The 27791-nt window shown below is 36.7% G+C and overlaps 3 protein-coding genes and 1 pseudogene across 4 annotated transcripts; 2 read left to right on the forward strand and 2 right to left on the reverse strand.

Moving 5' to 3' along the window:
* Positions 1-1517: 1517 nt before the first annotated feature.
* Positions 1518-2135, forward strand: LOC145588985 (uncharacterized). The gene has a single exon (XM_081645565.1). It carries the CDS (start codon positions 1518-1520, stop codon positions 2133-2135), a length of 618 nt encoding a protein of 205 aa, XP_081501691.1.
* Positions 2136-3855: 1720 nt separating this feature from the next.
* LOC145589711 (kinesin-like protein KIN-13B) lies at positions 3856-13409 on the reverse strand. Of its 2 annotated transcripts, XM_081646388.1 has the most exons (12): positions 13078-13409; positions 12401-12613; positions 11364-11555; positions 10650-10751; positions 8839-8916; positions 8325-8406; positions 7546-7705; positions 7149-7451; positions 6022-6240; positions 4798-5149; positions 4649-4714; positions 3856-4480 (listed from the first exon to the last, which is right to left on the reverse strand). In XM_081646388.1, the coding sequence occupies exons 1-12, from the start codon at positions 13192-13194 to the stop codon at positions 4301-4303; spliced, it is 2064 nt and encodes a 687-aa protein (XP_081502514.1). In that variant the 5' UTR covers positions 13195-13409; the 3' UTR covers positions 3856-4300. The 2 variants fall into 2 exon arrangements, with proteins under 2 accessions (XP_081502514.1, XP_081502515.1); XM_081646389.1 differs by lacking the exon at positions 8839-8916.
* A 5760-nt stretch (positions 13410-19169) lies between these two features.
* LOC145587974 (pyridoxal 5'-phosphate synthase-like subunit PDX1.2 pseudogene) lies at positions 19170-20756 on the forward strand (annotated as a pseudogene).
* Positions 20757-24525: 3769 nt separating this feature from the next.
* LOC145589712 (mitochondrial arginine transporter BAC2-like) lies at positions 24526-27282 on the reverse strand. The gene is made up of 2 exons (XM_081646390.1): positions 26421-27282; positions 24526-25532 (listed from the first exon to the last, which is right to left on the reverse strand). The coding sequence occupies exons 1-2, from the start codon at positions 26670-26672 to the stop codon at positions 24819-24821; spliced, it is 966 nt and encodes a 321-aa protein (XP_081502516.1). The 5' UTR covers positions 26673-27282; the 3' UTR covers positions 24526-24818.
* Between the last annotated feature and the right edge of the window lie 509 nt (positions 27283-27791).

Genomic DNA, 27791 nt, shown 5'->3' on the forward strand with positions numbered 1-27791 from the left:
AATTGCTTAAGTTAAAGAAAAAAACCATCCTAACTTAAGCTAATGGTTAAAAAATGTGACAACTTTTTCCGAACATATTAATATATGGTATACGTGACAATTTTGAATGGACTAAGAATTGATTATGGCAAGTGTAAGAAAGTGACCACACTACTACTATGCTGCAGGTCCATAAATTGCTTTTCTAAAGTGTATCCTCTGAATTTAGCAAATTTTTTGGGTCCATTATTGTCCAATTTCCTTACAACTGTGAGTTTCATATATATTGCAAGTAACAACTCTACAAATGAAATTATGCTTAGCTTAGTGCCAACACTATCCTACATAATGCCTGAAAAATCTATTAGGTGACTAGCCTTAGTATCTTAGCATGTTGCACTATTGTATGTACTCACTACATTATTTCATACAATCCTGTTATCATGCTAATCGAAAATCTTATCAGCATCCCAGCAGGTAAGATTGATTCAGGATCATGAGATCGTTTTCTATCCTTAGCTTTAAACCCAAAAAACCCCTGTTAACATACAACTAATTTTACCAAACAATTAATATCATCGATCAACTAACTGAATGATCGAGCTATCTAAAATCCGTTAAATGCAAACATCTACATCTTGACACCACATTATAAGATGAGCAAGGTATATTAGCCCCATCAACAAAACTTGAATGATGATTGAAGCCTTTTGTTTACAAAGATCTTGGGACCAGAAAACAACTAGGCCAATCTAATGAATGAATTAATCCTACTTTTATAATAAAAAGTAGACATAAAACATTAAGTTTGTAATCCTAAAATTCTATCAGATTAACAGAATCCCCTGTTCATTATTGTTGCTTTCAATCCATGAAAATTGCCCTACATTTTCGGGAATCGCATGGTTTTAACAAATAATTGATCATGATTTACTTAGTGCTTGAGAGCTATTATGTGACCTTTATAAACTTTTACCCATCCTCCACTTATTGCCTTTAGCTTTTCTTCCTTAATCAATGCCACTATCTTTTCCTTACAAATTTACTAAACAGATTTATGTTTAACCTTCAGGTAAAAAACTGGTAATTATAGGATCCCTTGTTATAATAATAGAGATAATAATTTGAATGAAACTTCCTATACGTACACAGTACATAGTACACATTCATTGTAGATAACTAGATATGAAAATATCGGATACAAATTTTGGGATGCATGGTCATCGCGTGTACCTATTGTATCATTTTTTGTTGTGTATCTTGAGACGAAGGGAGTAAGTACTTTGTCTTTTGTATTAGAAAGATTTATTACGCTGATGACTTATAAAAGTACAATTAAAGAAATGAGAATAATGTAAAAAACAAAATATACTTCGAATAATACTAGTTAAATTATAACATTAGTTCCAAAGGACTAGATGGTTATTTAGTACATGACTCATTCTTCTATTTAGCCTTGTTCATAATACATTAGTAGTTGAAGTTAGAGAGGGAAAAAGAAAAAAGAAAAGAGAGAGCAAATGTTGTTTAAGAAAACCATGCAAAAAACTAAAAATTTCTTCCAAAAATCTCTGCAAAACATCAGAAGCTTCCTCTTTGGAAGCTATGATAAGATACCAAGAACCTTATTCTTAAACCCTTTATCTTGCAGCAGCATTAACCAAAGAAGCCATCACCTAGATCAAATTTATCCAGACTTCTTCAACTGCAACCAATCATCAGTTTCCGGCCACACTGACCGAGACAATGCTGACAGTTCGATGAAGCAATTTACCAACACTGATGCTCATGACAACACTGAAGCAATCAGCACTGCACAGGATACAGCTGATGAGACAGCGAAACAAGTTGAAGGTCCTAAGAAAAATCAGCCATCTACTACAACTTCAACTTCTTTTAGGTATGCAATTGCAAATGGTGATGCTTACTTACTAGCTCAAAAAATGAAAGAATTGGATATGATGGATGTAAGGGATGTGGATCATACATTGGATGTTGAAGAAGCTCTTCACTACTATTCGCGCCTTACTTGTCCAGAGTATGTAGATATTGTCAACAAGTTCTTCATGGACATGTACGCGGATTTTCACCTCCCACAACCTTCAATCAGCATAAGCTCTTCGAGCAGCAGGAGACTCGGTCCCTTAGCACTTTAACCAGATTATTTACTACATATATAGGATCTGATCTTCATCTCAAGGTCTCATTATATTCTTCTGATTGTCTATTTTTTTCTTTTTTCCTTCCATTTCAACCCCTTGAGTATTGCGTGCTTAATTGTCCAGTGTGTGTTATTGTACTACTTTTATTATGTAATAAGATAATAAGGTTATCAGTGTTGCAGGAAAACATATGAAAAATCTACAAACAAAAAAGTTGCAATCAAAGCTTTTTGTTTAATCTTTAAATTTCTTGCTGAAAATGAACAAAAGGCTGTTTTTTTGCTGTAAAAAGAAAGTATCACTCCTTAAAAATACACAGCTGATAATACATTTGACCAAATATGGATCTTTTATTTAGCATGGAAACTTAGCTACAATCATAACTTCATAAGGCACAAATACCAGACAGTCAAACTATCTGCAACAGAAATGAGCCTGACTTCAGAAGTTAAAGAACTGGATAGGCACGGAAGAATCAGACAAACCAGCTCCAAATAATTTGCAGAGGCTACTAATGAAGAATGTGTAGCGAATCTCTTCAATGCTCTGAGTTCTCCTGGATTTTAGATAAGCAGAAAGTAAGTTCAAATCACAAGCTGGTTTCGCTTGCTGGTTTGAAAATCTTAGACCAATAATTCTTAGAAGGGTCAGAAAGGGGTTTGACATCAGGATATAAAATTGGTTACACAAAGCTGTAATCCTTTCGCGAAACTTTAACTATGTCATTTCAAAGGCACAAAGCTGAATTCATGACTTTTTGTGCATTAACTCCTTGTATTATAAGTTGTGGTTGTCCAAATATAGTGAAGGTAGAGCTATACATTTTTCGAGTAATATTAGTACTTGCAACTGTCAAAGGAGGGAAGTGGAGGGAAGAAGTCACTACTGCCTCATAGGATAGTAGGTACAAATTAAGTGGAGTTTTGCAGTAGGAATAATAGTTGAAATTTGAACACAGCGGAATATTAAAATTTTAGGGCCTCGTATGGATGGCTTAGAAAGCGATGCCAATCTAGGACCATCCTACCATGGCTTAATTGTAGGCCTGGACAGTGGAACGAGTGGCTGGAGTTCTTTTAGTAAACCTAGCCTGACCCCTGAGGATTGGTATCTGTTTTAAGAGATCCTTTATATTGAACTTCAGGTTGAAATACATTACTATGATGATAAAATTAAGAGATTGAGATTGAGATAATTGTGCTATAGGCCTATAGGATCCATGCGGAGGTGTTGTAGCCATTACATACAGGCGAGCAATGCCATGATATTCTTTGGCAGGTGGACTGAGTGACTGTAGGACTTCTAGGATAAGAGGAAAGATGAAGGAATAACCTGTGGGAATTGTTGTCCAAATTGTCTTCAGGTGCTAAATATAGCAGAAAAAACAATGGTTGAATGAATAACCGATGCATAAAATTTGGTTTCAAAACAGAGTTATCTGCAGAAGAGTATTTGTGAGAAGTCATTGAAAGAGATAGGATAGGGTTATCCTGTCCATTCAGAGAGGCTTGCCAAGGGCAATTGATTTGCAAGAACAATTACTTGGGACATTTTGCTTAGTGAAATCATTCCTGAATAATTCGAAGTAGATATTGTATAAAGCAGAAGTTAATCAAAGAGTTCACTCCACTTAGCAATTTCAGTTTAACATGGAGAACAACCACTTCGTATTATAAAGTGATGCAGGAAATGATAGACATAACACATTGAACCATATCACCAATGGCCATGGCTAAAAGTTATCTTGCTATACCATCATCAGCTATCTTAAATATCATGCAAAAAAGCTTGGCTGGCAAATAATATACAGTGGTCAAGGGAGGTTATTTTACTAGAAATCTTTACAAATGCATGCTTAACTATGATGAAACACCTCTTCTCATAGTATGTTTATATGTAACATATCCTCTCCTGGCCATAATACGAAACAATAACACGAAGAGAATGAGCAAGGCTTTCTCCAAAAGCGAAAATCATTTCCAACTTGGTAACAGCTGCAACATATGAGCAGGAGGGTTAAAAAAATTCCTGCAGGCAGCAGGCATATCAACAAGGCACAACAATCCTGCAACAGAAGCTTGTTGATAAACAATTGATGGAGTTGCACTATGCAGAAAGCTGCTCTATGAAATCCAGCTTCTTCAATAGACACAATGAGATCAATAAGCTGTTGATGACATCAAAATATCATTCTCCTTCAATCGTTTTTGGAAATTAGCTAAGCGTGTCTGCAGCTGCATAATGCCAGAAGCCTTCTGAGATAAAATGGCATTGAGTCTAGTAATGTAATCATCAAGCTGATTCCCCGGTTGGTCTGCTTCAACCAACAAATTCATCTCCTGCAATTTGAAAAAAATAAAATATTGAAGGATTCAGGATTTTATCTAGTCTAAAGTAGAGAAGATATAATGCAATAAGGCTCAGACATGAGCGCACATAAACAATATAACAAAATATGTTAAGAGGTGCAAGTTATTTCATGGCATTGCTCATGTACATGTACATACCTCTCTTACAATATCCATAGTCTCCTCAACTTGTCTTCGGTGAGCATTGACAAGATCCTCTTCTTCCTGTAAAAATTTAGATCATATTCTGGTCAAGAAAATATTCATCGCTTCAAATTTAGAGCCATCATCAACAGTATTAATTGTACCTGCAAGAGGTCACTCAAGTCATCATCATCTGAATCAAGATTCTTTGTCTCGACTTTGGGCATGTCTTTCCATTTTGCCTGACCCTTGACAGTCCTTAATTTATCCTCAGAAGCATAGGCGCTTGAGTCAAGCTTTCCATTTTTCTTCATGGCAACTTTTGGATGATCATACGTTTCTTCAGGAATATCATACTCATCTCTCTCAACAGGTTGGGGCCAAGAATCATTGCTGTCATCCTTAAGCACAGCTTGTAAACCAGAAGATAACGGAAAATTTGTCGATTCCCTTAAATTCGCAGTAGGAAGTGAATTGTCCTTCTTTGCATTGTTTCCTTTAGAAAGGCCCTTCACCCTGTAGAGAGTCATATACAAATTATCTCTATTTTTCTTTTCATTTTTTAACAAAAACTCCTTTGGAAATTCCAATTATACTATTGTAGTGAAAACATAATTGTGCAATCACATCAAGCCCAGTCAGGGCCTCAGAGGAATTTTTTTTAACATCCTAGGATACTCAGGATAGTTAATCTTTTAAAGTACTCCCTCCACCCCCCAAAATAATATTCCCAATTTTCCAATTCCTTTAACAAGAAAAATAAATAAACAACTTCCACTAGCTTAGATTTTACTCGTTCTTTAAACTTGTAGTTTATATTGTAACATATGCTCCATCTTAAGAGCTTTCCCAGACATATGTGCCCAAAATATATAGGAAGACTACCATGGGATGAAAGTAATACTCCATGTTAAACAAATCAAAATAATTATTCTCTGCATCCCAAGAAACCTTACTCCTTTTTGCACTATTATATACTTACTTTGACCTTTTTTCTTAATAATATATATAAATTAATGTTGTTATATAGTCTCGACATATATTTTCATATATTAACTTGTTATAGTTTTTGCTAATGAATAATTAAAAATAATGACAATCAAAGTTCTGTGTTGGCAAACTTGCCTCTACTAGGCCAAAAGAAAGGGCAAGCTTTTATGGGTTGATGGGGCTAAAAAAATATTTGTGTTGAGAAAAAGTAAATTATCTATATGTATATAATCTACACTTTGTACAAGTACATTACATTAATTACTCTTTTAATTATAATGATATCTACCATTTATATAAAATGATGTTTACCATTCAATTAAACAAACCAGTTTATTTAAAATTGAAAGAGAGTCATATACTAGTGGGTGCAATTCTATCTGTAGAAAAAAAAATACCTGTCAGCATATCTCAGTGTGTTAAGAGTGTGTTCACATGAGCCGGAACTTGGGGAAATGCAAGAAATCATTACAGTCCTCGAGTTTCCAACAAAAGAGTCCCTCAACACCTCAGTCAATTTGCTCCCTCTGAAAGGTATATGATTTTGGTCATTGTCAAGAGCTCTGATGCATTCCTTCAAGGCAAGCAAGCTTTTATTGATTTCAGCTCCTTCTATCCTGTAAAATTGAATGGGTGAAAAGACTGAGACAAGCAAAAAAGATGGAGAACAAAAAGAACAAATGCATGATAGTACAACAGATTAAGATTTATATAATGGCGTAGTCACCAATGGTTTTAAATTTAAACTCTGAGACATCAAAACTGCACATTTGAAGTAGTTATCTGACATTACAAAACTATATCACACACACTGACTCACAGTTGTGCTTCATATTAGAATAGACTCAAAAACCAGCCAATCAATCAAGTGGTAGCATAGAATATAATGATATTGTGCTGCTTAGCCACTTAAACAACTCTATACTATTGACAGCTTACAATGGTTATGGGTGAAAAAAGAATCAAGTATTAACATACTCCAACATGCCCTAAATTCACTCGAGAAGTTACCACCAACCATGATAGGACCTTTTAGGCTTTGAATCCAAAATCTAGAAAGTATGTTATGCTTGCAAGACACAACAATAGGATACTACACTAATAATTTAAAATGCAATGGGGCCTACACCATTCCATCATTTCACTTGGGCCAAAAATCTAAAGTTAACAAGTTCAGATCAGTTCCTCTAGAGTTATTAAAGTCAAATAACTCCAAGCTATCGGTAAGACCTAGTTTTTTTTCAAAGATATGGATGCAATGCACCAAAGTCTGAAAGGAAGCACAATTTGGGTCTGAACCAGAAGTAAAAATTTGTTCAAGTAAATCAAAAATCTGACATACTTTTGAAATCAACCACATACACAGAGACAGGAAATACGGTCAAGTAAATCGGAAATCTGACATACTTTCAAAAGTACAACAAATACACACAAAAGAGATAGAGTAACAATGCCTAACAGCGGGTATCTCTCTGAGTTATACAAGGGGAAGAATAACTAATCAATAAGAGGTAAGATGCATTACCTCGTCTGTTTATCATTGTCTGTGGTATCTGCACCTCGTTCACTCCCGGCAAGATCAATGAAAGAAAGTTTTCCAACTAGTCGTGGAGGCTTTGTATCGGCTTTATCAACTGATCTTTTGATAGCAAGCTGAAGTATAGCATGTGAGCGGGAGGATTCTTCATTAGCACCAGTAGTCCCAGTACTTCTGGTGGCACTTCCTATCTCTATGAGCTCTTTAATCATCTCCACATCTGACACTTTATATTCTTGCAATCCTACTATGCACACTTGTTGTTTTCCATCTTCTCTAATGAAAAGCTTTCTACAAATTTGAGCTTTAGCTTTAGAACAGATTCAAGCAACTAAGCAGGTAATGCAAGAAGTGCAAACTTAAATGAAAACATGAAGCAACTCACTTTCGCTCATTAAGGAGATCGAAAAGCTTTCCACCATATATCTCAAAGAAGCTGACAAACAAATGAAAACCCTGATCTCTGTAAGTGTGATGCATTAGCCGTAGAATATCTCTTGAAGCTCTAAGGGGCAAAGGCTTCATCGTATAAGTCTTTCCACTTCCTGGAATGCAAAAGCAGCACATAGAATGATTACATTCATGTTGAGCACCCTCGTATCAATGCAGCATTACAATCCACATGAATGTTCAGCCCTTGAACCACCAATTAAATATAAACAAGCAAATTCAGAGACAGAGTCTACCTATGAACATACTGCAGATATAAAACCAGTATCCTATCAACTCAAGACAAGGTGGAGAATGTAAAGCTATATAATGTCTCTATTTCTCCGATATTTCCTTATACTACTACATCACTATTCAAGCTCCAGAGCTGGTCTTAAGACTCAAGATATAAAGTTTCTATACTTCAGAACATTATATTCCTCCGATATTTCCTTATACTGCTATATCACTCTATTCAAGCTCCAAAGCTGGTCTTAAGAATCAAGCTCGCACCCAAGCAGAAACTGAGCAATATGTCTACTGAATCTCACATGCTCATCACAGTGAGCTATTGAGCATAAGAACCAAAACTATGCCTAAACTGATTCCAGCAAAATAAAACGTAAAAATAATTCATTTAAAACAATCGACTAAACATAAAGCTAGCATTCAAGGATTTACAAGTATGACAAAGTATACAAACGGTCAATCCTAAACTAGGAACCACCGACTCACCTGTTTGTCCATAGGCAAAGCACGTGGCTTTCGTGCGTTGGAAAATAATAGGCACAATTGGCTCCACAGTTTCATGGTAGACCTGGAGCAAAAAGAAATATAGGATTGATTTATAAAAGAAATGAAAGCCACCACCAAGTATAATACTCCCTCCGTGTTTTAATAAGTGTTACACTTACCAAATCCGGCCGTGTTTTAATAAGTGTTACACTTCCTTTTTTGGCAAAAAGCTACATTAAAATATTATATATCTCTCCTCTCATGGTCCCCACCCAAACTCACTACTACTTTTTTTATTATATCTTACCTCTCACATTCATTACTTTCAATAAACTATTAACCCCACTATCTTTCTTTTACAATTTTTTAATACTCCAACTACCCCACTTTCTCTTATTTTATTTAAGTCAATTAAATTGCCTAAAACTATGTGCCGGTCAAACTATAACACTTAAAAAAACACGGAGGGAGTATGATAAATTAATAATCTATCATCTCACTTGTGTCACCTCACCTCATCATTTGAAACTTCTTCATCCAGCACAGCATCAAAGACAAAATTATGCTTGTCCACATATTCTGTCAGGTCAACCTGTCAAAACAGTTTAATTTTGCATTTGGTACATCAGATTTAACAATTGCATACAAACCTACAAACATGTCAAATGTACAGAGCACAAGCCATTAAGAAATTCTAAGCGGTTGCAATACTTATTAATATAGGGAAGCAATCAAGCAACACAAGAAGAAGCATGATGAGTGATGATTACTTTGTCCTTTGAAAATCCATAAATTTTAAAAAGCGGAAAGCAAATAAACATCAAGTGCGCTATGTCCTTTGTTTTTGTTACGCTTGAAATTTACAAAATAAATGCATGAATTGTGTGCAATAAAATCCTCATTTCACTTAAACAGAAGAAAATGCTCATCTTGACTGCTTAATATTCATCAAAGTAATCAAAGTGATTGAGAGAGTCAGAATGGCAGAGGGCGAACAGCAAAAGAAAAAATAGAGCAATCATAGATAAATATAAGACAAATTTGTCAAAAAAAACCTTTTAAAAGAACCATTTTGCGAAAAAAAACCTTTTAAAAGCTTTTTGGTTAAAAATAATCACCACATTCTTTTTTTTTTTAGAGAGAAACCTATTTCCTTAATTATCCTCCAATTAACCTAGTTAGACTCTAATTTCCTCCCATTTCTTCTAATTAACCACTAACCCACCCAATTACTTAATAATTATATTTAATTTATACATAAAAAAGAACCACCACCCCAACCACCAACCAACCACCCTTCCCCTTCTTCCTCCCTTTCAAGCAACCCCTCACCCACCGGACCCGCCGCCCAGATCCCCCCACCTCCGTCGACCTACCTCCACCGCCGGTGGACCATCCCTTTCCCCCTTATCCCCGTTGGCGACCACCACCTCCCTTCTTCGAATTTTTGGATCTTATATAACCAAACATGCTCAAATCAAGTCCAAATCAATTCCAATTTGTTTCTAAATCACCCTAGCATTACATACATATATAATCAAAGCCAAAACAAGCATCAATTGCAAGAAAGATGCACAAAATAAAAAAAAAAACCACAAATCAATTTTCTAGGGTTTTTCAAGATCAAGGAGATGGTTGTTGAAATGTGATTAGGGGGAAAGGGAGGTCGTCTGGCAGGGAGGAGGTCACCAGAGGTGGGGGATCCGGACAGCGGGTCCGGTGGGGGAGGGGTTGATTCCATGGGAGGAGTAAGGGGAGGGAGGAAGGGAGAAGGAAGGAGGGGGTGGTGGTTTTTTTTATATATATTAATTAAGTCTAATTATTTAATCATTTGGTAGGTTACAGGTTAATTAGAAGAATTTAGAGTTTAATTAAGTTAATTAGAGGATAATTAGGGGAATAGGTTTCCTCTCGCAAAAAAAATGAATATGGTGGTTTTTTTTAACCAAAAAGCTTTTAAAAGGTTTTTTTTTCGCAAAATGGTGCTTTTAAAAGGTTTTTTTTGACAAATTTGCCTAAATATGATCATCATTTCACTTTTATGGAAAAAATGTTCATCTAGCCTGCTTAATATTCATCAAAGTAATCAAAAAGACAGGGTCAGAGGGTCAGAACGGCAGAGGTAAACAACAAGAGAACACTTAGAACAATTATAGACCCGTAAATTTTTCCATTTCAGCATCAGATGATTATGTGACAGAAATATCACTTTTTCCAGCCAAAAACATATTGTAGGGCCAGATTGTACAGCATTTAACCCTTTGCTTAAAGAAAACAAAAAAAGAAGAATGCAATCAAAGATTCTAATTTATCAGCAACACGCACCTTCAATTTAGTTTCATGAACCGTCAAAGAGTTGCCAAGTGTATCAATAATATCTTCCTCATTTTTAGTCAGCTCCTTTTTGTTAAGAGGCCTCTTCCGAACCTACACATGCATAAGGAAAAGCAAAAAAATAATGAGTCCACCCAAACATAAAAACAACAACAAAAAAACAGACACATAGAGTAACAACACAAAAAGACATGCATCTCTACAAGCCCAACACTGGAAAACAAAAAGTGTGTTGCAAATTTGTTGTCTGATTGTGTTAATTAATAACAGAGTATGAATATTAATCAAGTTAATAGCCAATCGATTTCAGAAGTTGTTAAGCATGCATTATACTCACTAGTTTAATCGTAATGACTACCATACTACAAGTATATCATTAGTCAATTATCCAGAAACTTCAGTCTTTCTGGGATTTTCAACCAATACATTGAGAAACAGATATTTTTCCAATATACACCTAGCATCAACCCATAGCATTCCACTCACTCATATTGTACTTCACAGTTTCCAATTTGTTATAATACATGTCTCCCAAGCTATTGAGGAAGTGAAACTGGTAGTAGATCACCAGAAGAGGATAAATCTACTGATTACATTAATAGCTTAGCCTGAGAATGTGAAAAAACACAAATTTTTGAAACAAACAGAGCAAATATTGAACAGAATGTGAGATCTTTATACTTAGGTTGGATGAAAAAGGCATACCACAACTTTGATTTTTGCAACAGAATTACTTCTATCCTTTTCCACAGCAACACTTTTCAAAAGATTGTTCTCTTGCATACCACGAGCCCTATTAGTCCCATTCTGCTTGCTTGTGGGAATTTCAAAGTCGTCAAAACTTCGGCTGTGGATGGATTGATACATAGAACCATTGTACTGACCAGGAGCAGGCATCTGTAAAATTACAGACAATAAAGCATTTACTGAATCTGGAAGAAAGATGAAAAAGAAATGTGCATGTTATCATGAATAGTTTTTCCAAACTACCAACACATCTCAGGCTCTCAGCAAGCCAACTGACAACAAACCATATTGTACAAGCATGGACGCATCAAAACCTTGAAGCCAAAAGGAATGACAACAACTTCAGCTATTGATTGACTCCGTAGTATTTGTAAATGCTATTTTTGAAAGATCTGCTATCCCTAATTGCAGAGTTCAGACAACAAGGATTATAGACCCAGGAAAGCTAATGGTTTCAGAATGACCCTTTAAAAAACAAATTTGATAAATCACTTCAGAACTAATGCCCTACCATGTTACAGACTTACAATACCCTAACAAACACACCCAACTACCAAGAAAGAACTCAATTCACCTACTGAAGCAAGGTGGCAGACCTGAAAGATTACCAATAAAGAAACACATGCCCTGCAAATTAGTCTACAGAAACTCTACAATTGTCTTCCAATGAACCTTCCAAATTAAAACTTCTGACCTTTTTATAAAAAGAACAAATTTTAAAATAAACAATGTTAAAATTGATTATAAGGTAATCCTCTTAAAAAATAATCAATATCAATCAATAATGTAAAGTAGTGTGCATTGGAAAACAATCAACTGGTGTTACGAAATGTGATAACTCCTTACAACACACCATCCTCATCTCTCAAAGCAACATACCGGTTACTTGAATTTCACTCCTTAACCAAACAATGTAATTTATAAATGTAGAATGCAATCCAACACGAAACCAAAAACGGCATTGAGAGAGACAGGGAGATTTATTACACACCCACCTCAGTCAGGAGTTCAGTATCATGAGAGTGAAGATCTAAAAGACCGGGACTGAAATCATTCGGCGAAATCTGGTCCTCACTGTTCTTCCTCGAAATCCGGGACGAATTCACCGGTGGTGTTGATGGCTCCGTATAAAAGTCCCCACTGCCGTTGCCATAACCTCTCTGCCCATTCCTACTTCCCCTTGTTCCTTGCCCATAATACCCATAGTCCTGCATTCATCATTCCTATCATTAAACTAAATCCCTAAACTTTCCCTAAATTTCACATTACCCCAGAATATTTGAAGCCATTAAAACCTAATTTCTACTGATTTATTCAGTCAAAATTTCCAACACCCAGATAAATTTGACACTTAATTAGCCCAGCAATTCAGTGCCCATAAACTTAAATTAAGTCAAAAACACATAAATTTAAAAATATAGCATTGCACTAACTCAAACAACTATAAATCCCAAATTCTACTTATTTATAATTATTCAAAAAATCAAACACCCAGATAAATTCAACACAAATTAACCACAAATGTCCAGTACCCGTAAACTTAAATCAACTCAAAACCAATTAAATTTGAAGTACAAAAAAAAAGAATTAACTCAAACAATATCAAATTTGCATTCACAACATTCAAACTGAAAAAATATCAAATTTACAAAATGTAGGAATCAGATCTAACCTGTTGAGCCCCATTAGACTGAGCCCAAAACCCATTATCCAAAAAATTATCAGAATGTTGTCTCTGATGATGAGCAGTTGAAACCCCAGATCTCTGCGTTTGCCTATTGTTGTTCATCTTCAATTTATCAGAGAATAAAACAACTGAAGAAATTTCTCTCTTCTTAAATTTTCTAGAGAGAGAAAATCAATAAAACCATGAAATTTCTTAGCATTTACTCCAAATTTCAATTGATTGTTTGCAGATTTCAGTCTCACTCTCACTTTTGTGGAGGAGAGAGAAAAGAAAGAGGATTCAAAAAATTTTGAAGAGGGGGAGGTGGCACGTGCGAAATGCATTGCACACATGTGAGGTTTTTGATTGGTTGAGAAATGGGAATGAGACATTCTTGAGGAAAAAAGGGCCCACTTTTTTGAATTTTTTGGCATGTATTGACCGTTGCACATGGTGGGGTCCAATTTTTAAATTGAGCTAAATAATCACCGTTTTAGACGATTCATTATCCAAAATTATGAAGTATGGAGTTTGAGACTTTTTAGGGATTAAATAATTTTTATTTAATGTACTAATTGCTTGTGTTTGAGGGTACTTTGATTATTAATTTGATCAAGCTTTAATTTTGCATGATCTTGAGCCTTGTCTTTCCTTTCTTACAAGACATTGAATAGAGCCATGATATAATGAATTTACAAAAATGCGTTATTATAAGGCTATGTCTTATACTCCATATGGTATGGAGACATAGGGTATGATATGATCATATCTATTTTCACTTTTTGAGTAGGTAAAGGTACTAATAAAAAAAAAAAGGTTAATCAACAAATAATAATAATAATATGTATAGCAAGCGGGGTTGTTATTTAACGCCCACAAATTACTCAAAACGCCCGCAAAATTACAAAATAATTACGGTATTACCCTTGACTCTATTTCTTATCTTCCATCCCTTTCATAACTCTAACTCTCAAAATGGAGCTAAAGTAAACTCTACCACCACCGAACACCGCCACGGTTACCACCATCAACACCACCGCCAGTACCAGTGTACCACCAACACCCAACATCATCACCACCACCACCACCACCACCACTATCGCCACCCGATTACATGTCGGAGGCGGAAAGTAGGGTGTCCACCCCGCCGGACCCACTTCGTGAGGTAAATTTTTAATTTTTGTCGCCGGAAATGTACAAAACCGTCCAAAAAAACCGTTTTGACCATGGTCAAAACGCCCAGAAAAAGCGGTTTGACCGTGGTCAAAACGCCCAGGGAATCCGGTTTGTCCGTGGTCAAACCGCCTATTTTGGGCATTTCGGTCTACCGTTAAAAAAAATAACGAACCTGCTCCTCCGGCACACCGTCTTCCTCCCTCGACCGTCCTACGTTCTTCATCCTCGGCATCTTGGCGGTTCTCCGGTGGTGTTTTTGGGTGCTTGTGGTGGTGGTGGTAAGGGGGTTGGGTGTTGGTGAAAGTGGTGGTGGTTTTTGGTTTTTTGGGTTTCAAGCGAGTTGAAGAGAATGGTTTAGGGTAGAGTGGTTCAAGGGTAGAGTGGTAATTTTATTGTAATTTTACGGGCGTTTTGAGTAATTTGCGAGCGTCAAATAGCAGTTCACATAGCAAAATCATAAAAACTACTCCATACAACCTAATATATAACAACATAATAATAAAATGGAAACTAAAAATCTAACCTTTACACAGTCTTCTCATAAAAATCCAACATTCCATTAATCTCATAAAAATTCAATCTTTATACCCACATTTTTCAATAGATCCATTTGACTTTAATATGTTAAACAAGTTAAAAGTTTTTTTTTTAATTCTCTCACTTTCCCTTCTCACTCCTCCTCTTTCTCTCTCCTCTCTCCTTAAAAACTGAAACAGAGCAGCACGCACCTCCGTTGCCACCACCTCCGCCACCACTTACCCCACCCTACCCAAACCCAGAACCGAAACCCTTCTCCCACTCCGACCTAGGTTCAAAACCATATGCTTGGAGTCGATTAAATCTGCGATTAGCTCTGATTTTGGGACAGCAATGGTTAATTGAATGGGAGTTGTTGGGTGCGGTTTGCGATTGGTGGCGATGTGAGGCAATAATGGTTGTGGAGGTTGCCTTTGGGTTGGTGGATTGTTGCGTGAGGTAAATGTTGGTTGGGAGTCAGTGGTTGCGGTTTGCGGGAATACTGAAAGGAGGGTGGAAACGGAGATTGGGCGGTGGTGCGAACTGGATGTCGGTGGGCGATTTGTCAGCGGGAAGAGTATCCGTTTCAGGCGATGGGATGGGATGGGTTATGGGTTTCAGCGAAAGGGGTTGGAGATAGGTTACAGGTTTCAGGTGGGATGGGGGATGCGAGTTTCAGGCGGTGGTCGAGGTGGAGAAAGAGTCAAGCAGGGGTAGGGGATGGGGGTCGGTTTAGGGTCACCGGCGATTGAGGATGACTATGGGTCGGTTTAGGGTCGCCGGCGAATGGAGGTGGTGGTGTTATTGGCTGGTTAGTGGAATGGTGGTTGTTAATTTTTTAAAATTGTTTTTCCGGTGGGGTTGCTGCCTTGTTGGGTTCTGGTGGCCGGTGGGGATGGGGTGGTTAGGGAAGGAGGATGGGGCTGGGTTTTCTAAATTATTTTTGTTTTTTTTTTGTAATTTTTTCTTTTAATTATTATTTTTGTTTTTTCATAATTAAAAAGATAATTGACCTATTAATAGCTAACACGTGGCATATAACTTACAAAAATCGATCATCAACAGGTAATAGATGTTTAGATCAATGTGGGGTATAAAGGTTGGATTTTTGTGAGATTAACTAAAGGTTGGATTTTTGTGAGATTAACTAAAGGTTGGATTTTTGTGAGATTAACTAAAGATTGGATTTTTAAGAGAAGACCGAGCAAAGGTTGAATTTTTAATTTCCATTTTTCCTAATAAAATAGATTTATAAAATTTAGCCAAATTTTGTACTCTATTTTATGTGTACTTGGTTACTATTTTTATGATCTACTTCATCCGTCTCAAATTAGTTTGACATTTGTTTTCCTTAATAATGCTTAAACCAAAAGCCAACAACAAAATAAAAATATAGATTTCAATAGTCAAGAATCCTTACTAATGGGGTTGGTTGGAATTGCGTCTCACATTGAGTTTCTCATCAAATAGTTAATTGCATTACATATTTACTTCACTGCCGATTTCTAAGTTAGAGAATTTAAAAATAAAAATAAAAAATTAATTAGATGATACTCAACTCCAAACAATTTTTTACTTTATAGTGAGAGTTGCACATAGGGTAACATACATATGGATTTCAATCTAAGATAAGTTATCCAATCTAAGATAGGTTATCCAATTGGGGGGGGGGGGGGGGGGGGGGGCGGGGAGGAGGTACTTGATCACAGGCAAACATTGTGTCGTTTAGACTTTGAGTGAATGAAAGAGAATGAAAGATCAAGATCGATAACATTATAAGTAATAATATAAAAGGAAAAAACATATTAGACATTTGATGTGTATGTTCTTGTGATTGCTCCATAACCGCTTCTTCTCCACCTTTGTTAGCTTTCCCAAATTAAATCCAAACTTTCCTATTTCCCGGTTTAGTTTGACTGGTTCTTGGAATAATGTTATGGCATTGTTTGCTATCCTTTGGGCTATTTGGCTATCCTAGAATCAGTTGAGATTTAGACAGACGGTTTAGTTGCCTGGGACAATTGAGAGTTTGGTGAAGGATCACTGTGTTCAGGCTCAGAAGTTGAGGAATTCTTTTTTGGGGGATTGTTCGGTTTGTTTGTCGAAGGTGACGGCTATGCTGCGGCGTTGCTTGCAGGGGTTATCTAGTATTAACCCGACGACTTGTTTGGTTGTGGACGGGGCTTGGGACTATTCCACTAATAGGGCTGGAGCAAGTTGGATTATTCGTAACCTTTGTTCTTCAAAGGTTCTAGGTGGCCTGGTGGGAGTCGCGCCTTTATGGCTGGGTCAGCGTTACATTCTGAGCTCAAAGCCTGTTTGTGGGGGCTACAGTTTTTCTATTCGTAAGGGATTCTTGAAGATCCGGATTCATATCGATTGTGCGACCCTCCTTTCTTTCCTTTTTGTTTCTGGTGTAATGGATTTTCGGTTTGGTGGCTCATTCAGGAATTGCGGATGTTGGTTTATTCCCTGTCGGTGTGTCTAGTTCGTATAGTTCCTCTGGTTAGCTGGCGTAGGCAGTTGTTGTTTTTTCAGTTCTAGTTCTTTCTTTGTTAGCTCTTTTGTAAAAAAAAAAGAAATCCAAACTTTCACCATCAACTACGACTAGAGGTGGGCATGGGGCGTGCTGGCCCGCGGGCGGCACGAGCACGACACGGTGGTGGCACGGCCCGACACGAGGAGTGGGTTGTGCCACCGTGGGCTGTGCCGTGAACACAATTTTGAAAAATCGGCACGGACACGGTGGGCGACACGGTAATTTGGCCCGCCAGCACGGCTATATTTTGATGCTTCCAACAACCATAAAACAATTATAATAAAGAAGTAAAAGAACTATAAGAATAAATCAACAATAATAATATAATAATACAAAAATATAAACATAAATTAATAACATTATTTAAATATACTCATTTTCAAAGTTGTTAAAAAAAATTAAAAATTATGGGCGACCAGCTGCCCGACACGCCAAGCACGTGGGTCGTGCCGTGTCGTGGGCTAGGATGTGCCAAATGGTGGCCCGGCACGACACGACCCGCCAAGTTGCAGGCACGGCCCGCGGTGGCCTGACACGGCACGTTGCCTACCTCTAACTACGACCTTAGCCTCCTTAATATAATCCCACAAATGCTACTTTAGATGTGTTGCCAAGCTATCCATAATCTTTTACGCCCTCCTTTGCACATAATCTTATATACACCATTACAAATCGCCTCTAACTGCCTTCAATATTTCATCCACCTCCCTCAAACCCACCAACATCACTACTGTTGCAAACTTTGCCCTTCTTCATTATTTTTTTTTTGCCTTGGTTAAATTATTAACCTTTTCTCATAACACACACCCTTACTCATAAAGCCTAGAGCAGAGTCAAAGTGGAATGCAAGAAAACCAAAGCTAATGACTACTCCATATTTATTAGAGGTATGTTGTTGATTGCAAGTTGCAACAAGGGGGGGTGTTAGGTAAATGAAGATTAAGAAAAGTACTTTAGAGGGTATTATGAGGTCAAACTTCGAGATATTTATCATGTTCTTTATATTTGAAAGTAAAATACTACCTTCGTTACATATTGTTGTAAGTTTGGAACATTTTATCTCTCACGAATATTACCCAAAGTTGTAACAAATACTACCTCCGTGATATGTATTTTTTCGTTTGAAGTGGGCGTGCCAAACTATACTTCGTTCATGTAGGTGTTGAATCGTTCTCTCCATTGAGAATTAGGCCCTGTTCTTTTAAGCTTATGAGCAGAGCAGGTGTCAACAAAATAGGACTCTGTAGAGTAGATTTTAGCACAGACAACAGATTTTAGTAAAACAGAGTAGATTACAACAACTCAAAAAAACAGGGTCTAAATATGTTAATATACAGATAATTATGGCCCTCAAATGTAATGTCTACCCAACTATTGTAGTTGGGTCTAAGGGCTTGTTCTCTTCAGCTTATTTTCAGTTCAGTTCAGTTCAGCTCCAATAACTTCAATTCAGTTCTTAATTTCCTTCTCTCTTAAAAAGTTCAGTTCAGTTTAGTTTCAATAAGTTCAGTTTAGTTCAACTCATTTCAGTTAATTAGAACAGACCCTATATATGTCAAGATAAAAACACATTTTCTAAACACTTAGTAAAAACACATTTTGAATTGAGGAGTATAAGCGGGAAGAGTTTTACAAAGTAATTCAAAACCAACCAATTAGTAAAAACACATTTTCTAAACACTTGTCCTAACTCCTAAGATTAGTGACAATTGGTTGGGCTTGTTTGTACACTAAATTCAAGCCTTAATCAATTTGGACATCAATTTTCACAAATCCCAAACTCCTACAAAAATCATCATTATTACATTATAGAGCCCAAACCAAAGTAATTAAGCACGTTATATTATTCATCATCTTCCTAATACACGAAGTTTCTACACCCCTCTCATGGACAACCTTACAAGTGTGATAATCAACTTTCTTTCTCTCTCCTAAACCCCCCCATTTCCTAAGAACTTTCCAGAACAATCCAGGGCTCACCTTCTTCTTCCTCTAGATTCAAATCCTCCTTTTTAATTAAATCTCGAAAAAACCCTTATACCCCATCAACATCAACTCTTCAATCATCAAGAATCTCTGTTTTTTTTTTCTCACAGGCATTTCATCAAACACTTAGTGTGCATCAATGGCGGACAACGGCGTTGTACTTTTTTACGATGGAACCATTGTCACCACCGACACCAACAAAAACACAAACCCTTTTTCGATCAAAGTCGGGTTAACCCAGATGCTTCGCGGCGGCGTAATCGTCGAAGTCTCCGATCCACGGCAAGCTAAAATTGCTGAAAGTGCAGGCGCTTGCTGCATTTCTGTCGCCGGAGATCAAAAGGGTATCGGAAGAATGGCAGACCCATCAATCATCAAAGAGATTAAACGCACCGTTTCGATTCCCGTCATCGCTAAATCTAGGGTCGGGCATTTTGTCGAAGCCCAGATTCTCGAATCAATTGGATCCGATTACATCGATGAAAACGAGCTCTTATCAATTGCAGATGAAGATCATTTCATCAACAAACACAATTTTAGGGTCCCATTTGTTTGTGGGTCGAGAGATTTGGGTGAAGCTTTGAGGAGAATTCGAGAAGGTTCTGCTATGATTCGGACTCAAGGGGATTTATCTGGGTCTGGTAATATTGTGCAAACTGTAAGAAATGTTAGGCAAATAATGGGTAATATTAGGGTATTGAATAATATGGATGATGATGAAGTTTTCACCTTTGCTAAGAAAATTGGGGCTCCTTATGATTTGGTTGCGCAAACTAAGCAAATGGGTCGGCTTCCGGTTGTTCATTTTGCTTCCGGTGGGATTGTTACTCCTGCTGATGCTGCCCTGATGATGCAATTGGGGTGTGATGGGGTGTTCATTGGAGGTGAGGTTTTCGATGGCGGGGACCCGTTTAAACGGGTTCGAGCGATTGTGGAGGCGGTCAGGAACTATAATGATCCGGCTGTGTTGGCCGAGGCGTGTTCCGGGTTGAGTGGTGCAATGGCGAGGATGAATATCAATGATGATAACAGGGTGGTTGAAGTTTGAAAGAATGGAAGGTATCTTGTTCTGACTTTATTGATGAAGAGCTGAGAAATGTTATGCTAGAATTCATAGATGTTGATCTTGTTGACTTGTTTGATGTTGTTATAGAAAAATATGTGGTTTCTATATGAGGCATGAATCATATTGTAGTTGTGTTGTGTACTTGGTTATGTACTTGAGACTGTTTGTTGTAATATGAGGAAATATAGAGATATGAATGAATAAAATAGTTACTCTTTGTGTATGTTGCTGTCTTTGTCTTTGTTCTTGTTCAATTGTCTTTTGCTGAAACTTATATTACTTAGTTACTTACTCAGAAAGGATTTGTTTCGTGGTGCAATTTTTATCATTGGAATGTGTGTGCAAAGAATATATGGTTAGTTTTCAGATACAGGCTCATCTCAAAAATTTGAGCCATGTTGGAGCCCCTTTGATTTCTAATTCTTACCCTTGCATAGATTTTCTAATAGTGTTGCCAATATATAATGTCCTTAGGCATCTCCTAGATTATTAAAGTATCGGGGAACGGGGGTTGTCCTACTTTCATTATGGTTAGCCCACCAATAGCATTTCCATTTCCACCCCATTGGGGGGTGGGGGATAGGGAGGTGAGATTGTGCTAATCCCATCATGTCAGTACTAATAACATCTTTACCCCATCCAGTTGGGTGGTTGGGGGGTAAGGAGCAGTCCTATTCCCATGGTCAGCTTACAATTAACATCTCCACTCCATTTGGAGGAGACTCCTATTCCCATGGCCAGCTCACCAATAGCTAAAATGTACTTCTTCCGTTTCTATTTACTTGACTAACATTCCTAAAATGGAAATGTCATATTACTTGACCCTAACTATATGTGGTAAACTTTTGGTGGATAAATTCTCTAAATTACCCTCAAAAAGTGCACATGGGGACAACTTTTGGGGTAATAAGGTGGCCCATGTGCAACAAGGGCTACAAAACTACAATTTCTCTCTCCTCTCCTTAAATATTATGCCCAAGGCTATGGGTCAAGTAAATAGAAACGGAGAAAGTATAAATTAGCTTGTTTCAATAAAAATAGTGTAACATAAACAAATCTAAGCTGAAGATCTTTGCAATACTACTGGATCTATATTCTAGAGGCTAGAGATACTAAAGATTGTGTCTGTCAATCAATGATTTACTGTATTCCAGCAAGCTTAGCAATGAGGGTTGGTGATAGTTTTACTAACAATTCGATCATACAAGTCAAGAATGTGTGGGTTTTTTTTCTTGTCCATGATGCCAATTTGATGTTGAAGTGATTTTAAAAGGATTTGTTGATGATGCAATGATGGAGCTTAGAAGAGTTGTGTTGAAAGTACTGGCGGGTGAATCAATTGTTGGTTAGGTGACCCTGGTTTGTTAAATAGTTGTAGTAAAAGGGTTTATTCAGCATGGAGTAATATTAGTGATTTTGAAATTCTAAATTTTTATGAAATTAAAAACACTCAAATCTAGTAGGATGTAGAAATATAATTTTCTTTCCTCCTTTATGATTAATTGTGATTTATGACTGTTTTAGGCTACTATATTTCAAGCACTTATAGTAGTCGTTTCAGCTGTGTTTATACTTGGCAGTAATCTCATGCATTGTTTGTAAGTAGATTTCCTATCCCCTATGGGCAGTGGCAGCAGATCCTGAACCGAGTGAATTCTAGGTTGAGCCAGACAGCCAGTATACATTCGACTTTCCTTTACCCTGGCTGTCTAAGAGCTTGTGCAGGAGCATATTAGAAGAATTAAGATAATGTTGGTATTCTGTATGCTGTCTCTCGTGTAACTTTATGAGTTTTGACAGGTTGGCGTTTTTATGCAAATGCCAAGTGAGTACATAGCTAGGTGATGATACCATTTACCCACTGGGTTGGTCATGCATTCTTCATTTCTGCTTCACGGCTTACCTGTTTTGAGTGCAAAGAGATGGTGTTTCGAGTGCAAAGGGATGGTAGAGGTTGTGTAAGCATTGATGCTGTCAAAATGTCAAGCTTATGTGTCTAGGAAGTTATAATTGCCTTGTATTTTAGATAAATGTACTTGTCGGCCTTGTGGCATCTCTTTCTTATCCTATATACACATATTTTATCTTACTCTGTATATGGTTTAAGAGTAAGCCTATTGGGATTAAAGTAAAGTTGCTGTTATGCTTTCCCTGTAACACGAGCTGCAAAACCCTTTGATGATGAACTTAAAGATTGATGTTTTGCTTATGCTCAGTCAACTCTCTACCTGTTTATTGGGCATCTGATCTTGCTGATAGCTTCACTACGCTCTCCCACTCCCATCTCTTTTTAGTATGTAGGAGTAACTTGGTACAGCTTACTGTCTGTAGGTGACGACAACTTTTTAAACCAATAAGAGCTGGTGGCATGTGTTGTTTAGATCGAGTCTAGAAACATTAGTTGCTGTTGGTTTCGCCTCATCATGAGAAACCTGCAAAAGCTCAAGGTAGTATTATCTTCTAACTATGAGGTGCAGATCTGCAGCATGATAGATCAGATTCAATTAGTCAGTGCCCTCCGTAACACGACTCCTGAAAAAATAAATCCGAACTCTAAGTTTCAACAAGTACTTGGGACAGTCGGATCTCTAATTTTTTGTAACTTGCTACAAGTTCAGTAGAGTAGTACTCAGAAGTTTGTCCTAAGCGAGTATATCCACTGTGCTGATCAACCAGAAGAATTCTGTAACATGGGCGGTTCTTCATCTTATTATGCACAAGCTGACAAACTTATTTATTTGTAGTTTCAAAGTCTTGTGGAAAAGAGATCTATTTTGACACACCTTGGACCATGTCCTTGTAGATTTGATAAATGCAACTCATGCCCTTGATAATAAGTTGACGACCATACGTCTCTTACATTATTGCTATTGTCTCTCATATAATTGCGACATTATTTAAGAGTATGTCTCTCAAAAGCATTACGGAGTATAATATCAATTGACGTGTGATTTTGAAATTATTTTGAATTGCTTATCCTAAGAATTGTATATACTCTGAGTATAACCCTTAGACTGAAGAAACCTCTATTTTTATTTTTCAATTTTAGAGACTTATTTTATGAACATCATAAAAAATTTGTACCCGTATTATAACGCAAGACTATCACAGAATTAAATGCGGTCTATCTAGGAAATTGGCCTCTGAATGGTTAGATAGTGTAGCCAACTTTAAGTGGTGAAACAGAGGTTAGATGATGGTGTATTGATATTGGTGGATTTGCATGCAGTTTCAGACCTTTCAGTAGCAGCACATGATCGAACTACTTCCGCCGAATTTGATCCTCTCAATCAACTAGTACTGTATTTTCTCCTTAGTTGGAACTTGGAAGTACAAACTTTTGACGACAATTTGCTAAATTTATCCACATATTTACATATTTAACGAGTTAAGTATACAAATGGTCCTTTATGTTTAAGGTTTGTTTGAATTTAGTCCCTAATGTTTGAAATTGTTGAATTTAGTCCCTCAACCACCACTAAGGGTGGTGTAAATAATGACTGGGACAAACGTGAGGGAAACGTTTGATGATTTGGATATGAAACATCAAACTTGAGGAACCAACAATAGATGACTAGGCAAAACATAAAGGACCTTAACTCATTTATCTGATTTTATTGCTGAGTGGACTAAACTTGAGGGACTTTGGTCCACATATTTACATATTTAACTACCATTAGCCATTACGTCTCTACAGCCATATTCTCAATCTCTCCTAAAGTCGCACAGAGTACTCTGTATGGCACTTCAAGTCTTCAACCAAACCATCAAAAAAAGATTTTGAGTGTCCTCTTGAATATCTTTATTTATTCCCCACACTTAAGATTCAGAAGGTGATCTGTAACTCCATATCTTGACACATTCAAAAGCATGGAGGAGTATGAATATGGGAGCCAAGTTGAAAGATCAATCAGAGATTCGGTTAAGCATAGGTTAGATCTTAGATATCTCCTTACATCATGGAAACCAACAGCTTCCTTGCGTCATCAAGAACAAAGATCTTATCTTGTCAGCAGAACTTGTTTACTTGAGAGAAGTGTAACGGTTGATGATTGGATTTCTTAAACTGTTTGTATCTAAATTACGTAAAAGGGTATTAGTATTTGAAACTTACATGTAACATCTATCAGTTTCATTGTAAAACTGTTATTAACATTTTAAGATACCAGAATTGTCCAAGGCATATTCTTAATAAATCAATAATTCATACATTGTCAACTAAAGTGTGGGTATGCCACTTTCTCTGGTTGTTCTATTCATCAATACTTATCTTTTGGATTTCTTACATGTTCATACAACAGACAATAGGTCCAGCTGAGGTTTCTGCACAAGCAGCAAATGAAGTACAGAACTTCTCTACCTATACTAATCATATAAGTTAATGTGCCAAGTTCAATCATCCATGAAATAATCGCTTCAATTGCCCAAACTGTCTGTCACCCTAGAATTTCAGGGTAATTAACCTTATGGTCCTGAGGCCTTCAGTGTGCTTTCAGTCTGAAGACTCTCATTACCAACAGTTCCAACACCACTAAACAGGCACCTCAAAGAAAGCTCGTAGGCAGCAAAAATCGCTCCATTCACAACAAAAGCCCTAGCCACTGCAGTCCCTAGCCCTCTCCACAGAACTCCATAACCATCCTGCTTGACACTTTTCCTAAAGCAATCGACAATTCCACTGTATTTAATTGAATCTTTCGTTTGTGCCTGGAGTCTAGTCTTGATCACATCTAATGGGTAGAATGTGGCCCAGCTCGCAACTCCAGCTAAACCCCCAGCTACAAGCATTGTATTTAGGGACACTTGTCCACTCTTTCGGCATCCAGGGTGGAGCTTTTCTCTCATGTATTCATATGTCCAGAAGTACAACCCATGAGCAGGTGCATCTCTGAGGGCCGTGATGGTTAAACCACGATATAACCCTCTTAGACCTTCGGTTTTAAGTATGGTTTTGGCTAATTTTTTGGGACCATTTTCAGTGTTTGATACCAAATGGGTGTTTTGCTTCAATTGAAGACGGATTTTTAGCAGCTCAACGGGGCTCAGTATAAGACTTTGGAGTGCCCCGGTGCCAAATCCTCCTAGGGCTACCCCCTTATACGAAGGAGGTTCTCTTGGATCAACAGATTTATCACATGCTCGTGATAGGACTGCATATGTTTGGAAAACCATGGCATTCTGCAAACCAAAGGTAAGAAAGCACAGGCTTAAAAGATATAACCTATAAAGCAAATGCAAACAGGATTCTTAAAAGTTGAAGCGTAAAATCACAACCACAATTGAAGCTAGTTTTCTCCAAGGTTATGATAGATCTACATATTGAATGCTTGAGACTATTTTTCTGTCAAATTTAGCTTTTCTAATTGCCTAAAGATGTCACAAAAACACCAAGTGAATCAGATAGATCATCAGAAACATGTAAAGCTCCAATTAGATGTACAATCACATAGTTATGAAATTATGGTGGTAGTTTCAGTTCTATCAAATTCATAACTAGTGGCATGAAATTGGGTTGATAAAAACATCAAAACCAAGAACTATGCTTTGTTACTAGCATGAAAATCAGGACAAAATGCACACCCTATCTATGTTACTCGGACTCATAAGTGTCCGTGGTGTCCTACACATCCATAAGCTTGCGTACAAGTGTCAATAACACAACCAACTTATAAAAATGAAGTGTCTAAGTGTCATACCCACGTTTAACGATCAAACATCCGAAGAATACAAATTAGTAAATTACACAAATATTTTAGGTGAAATAAAAGTGCTACGGAGTATTATAGTAACTTGCCATGCATACACTTTTGACATGAAAATACAATATACTGTATGCAATTGCTAAAACACAGGGGATTTGACCTTTTCCTTTCTTACCCAGAAACTGGCATAAGATTCCCAAAAAAACGGTGGATTCCCATTTCCCAGGATCAATTAGTATCCTAAAAGAACCACCAAAATAAGTAATTATCCCTAAACCAATAACATGCAATACTTTCAATCAAACAAAAATAAAATACTCCAAAATACATAAATTAAATTTTAAAAAAAGGAAATTATGCAAACCTGAAAAGTGACAGAGGCCAAGGGAGCAGCCATGCCTCTGTAAAAGGCAGAGGGCCCTTCGGTGGCAAGAACTCGCCGGAAAATACTGATTGCACCGCCGGAACTTGAGCTCTGTTGCCGGATTCTGAGCGTATCCAGCGGATATCCGGCGACAACTCCGGCGATTCCACCGAACCCACCTGCTACAAATTCTTTCCCCCAACTACTTGCTAAAAATTCTGGCCAAAAATCCATCTTTATCTCCTTTTGCATCCCCCAATCCTCAAAAATTAAATTAATTTTTAATCAATCCTCTTTTTTTTTTTAAGTAAAAATTCTGTTTTTGGGTAAAATCCTTCAATTAAAAGGTAACCCAAAAGAAAATTTTAGATGATTATTCTTTCTTTTGGGTTATTTTAACAAATTGCAGAATATCCACCTAATCAAAACACCCTTGTTTTCCTTGAAAATTTCAGGGTGTTTTTTTTTTTAAGAAAAAAAAATTAATGTAATTGTGCAAATTCTCTCTTTTTGCAAAATTAAGGAGGATACGGATAGAATTTTCAAAAGGGTGTTTCTTTTCTGAGTTAATTTAACAAATTTAAGGAACACCAAACTTAAATTTGGCCAAATTAAAAGTTTCAGAACTTTCCCTCTCTTTTTAGGATATGGGTTCTGTGAATCTTCTTCACTTTTATCCCAATGATTCAAGCTTTTTATAAGATATAAATTTCAATTCCAAGCGATAAAAATCGAGACATAAAATAATGATATTTATTGAAGGAATTGGTTCAAAGAGGGAGAAAACTAATTGGGAATTTGAATTAAAAAGATGAAAGAAACCAAAATTGATCACACGGTGCAAGTTTGTTGGGAATAGGACACTGCTCCAATTTAAGATTTTCTTGTTCAAGTAAAATGGCACCACAATTTGTGGCACGTGGCCCAATTGTAAAAGACACGTAATATAATAGACCTTTAAATTTTTTGAAAAAATATTAATAAAGAATGACCATCACTAACTTTTTTATTTGGTGATTGGATTGGATTGGATTGGGTGAATTGATGGGTTGATGATGACGAGATGTCATGATCTTGATTCTCCTTATTAAGTAAGCTACTCACAAATCTTTATTACCCCTTCCATTATCAATCAACCAATCAATACTAATATACTAAAGTAATTCCCAGCCCTATCCCCAAAAATACATTGTTCGTGTTTGTATTAAAAAATTCACGCCAAAAACCTTTTTTTCTTTTTTTTTTCATGAAAATTAATAACCTAATAAAAAAATATACAACTTAAAAAATAGAGCAATAATAACAACTCAAATAAATAAAATATTTTTTTTATATTCCCTTGAATCTTTAATCGTTAATATCTAAAATATA

The sequence above is a fragment of the Chenopodium album genome, chromosome 17, assembly GCF_948465745.1.
Source record: "Chenopodium album chromosome 17, dcCheAlbu1.1, whole genome shotgun sequence".
Classification (NCBI taxonomy): Eukaryota; Viridiplantae; Streptophyta; class Magnoliopsida; order Caryophyllales; family Amaranthaceae; genus Chenopodium; species Chenopodium album.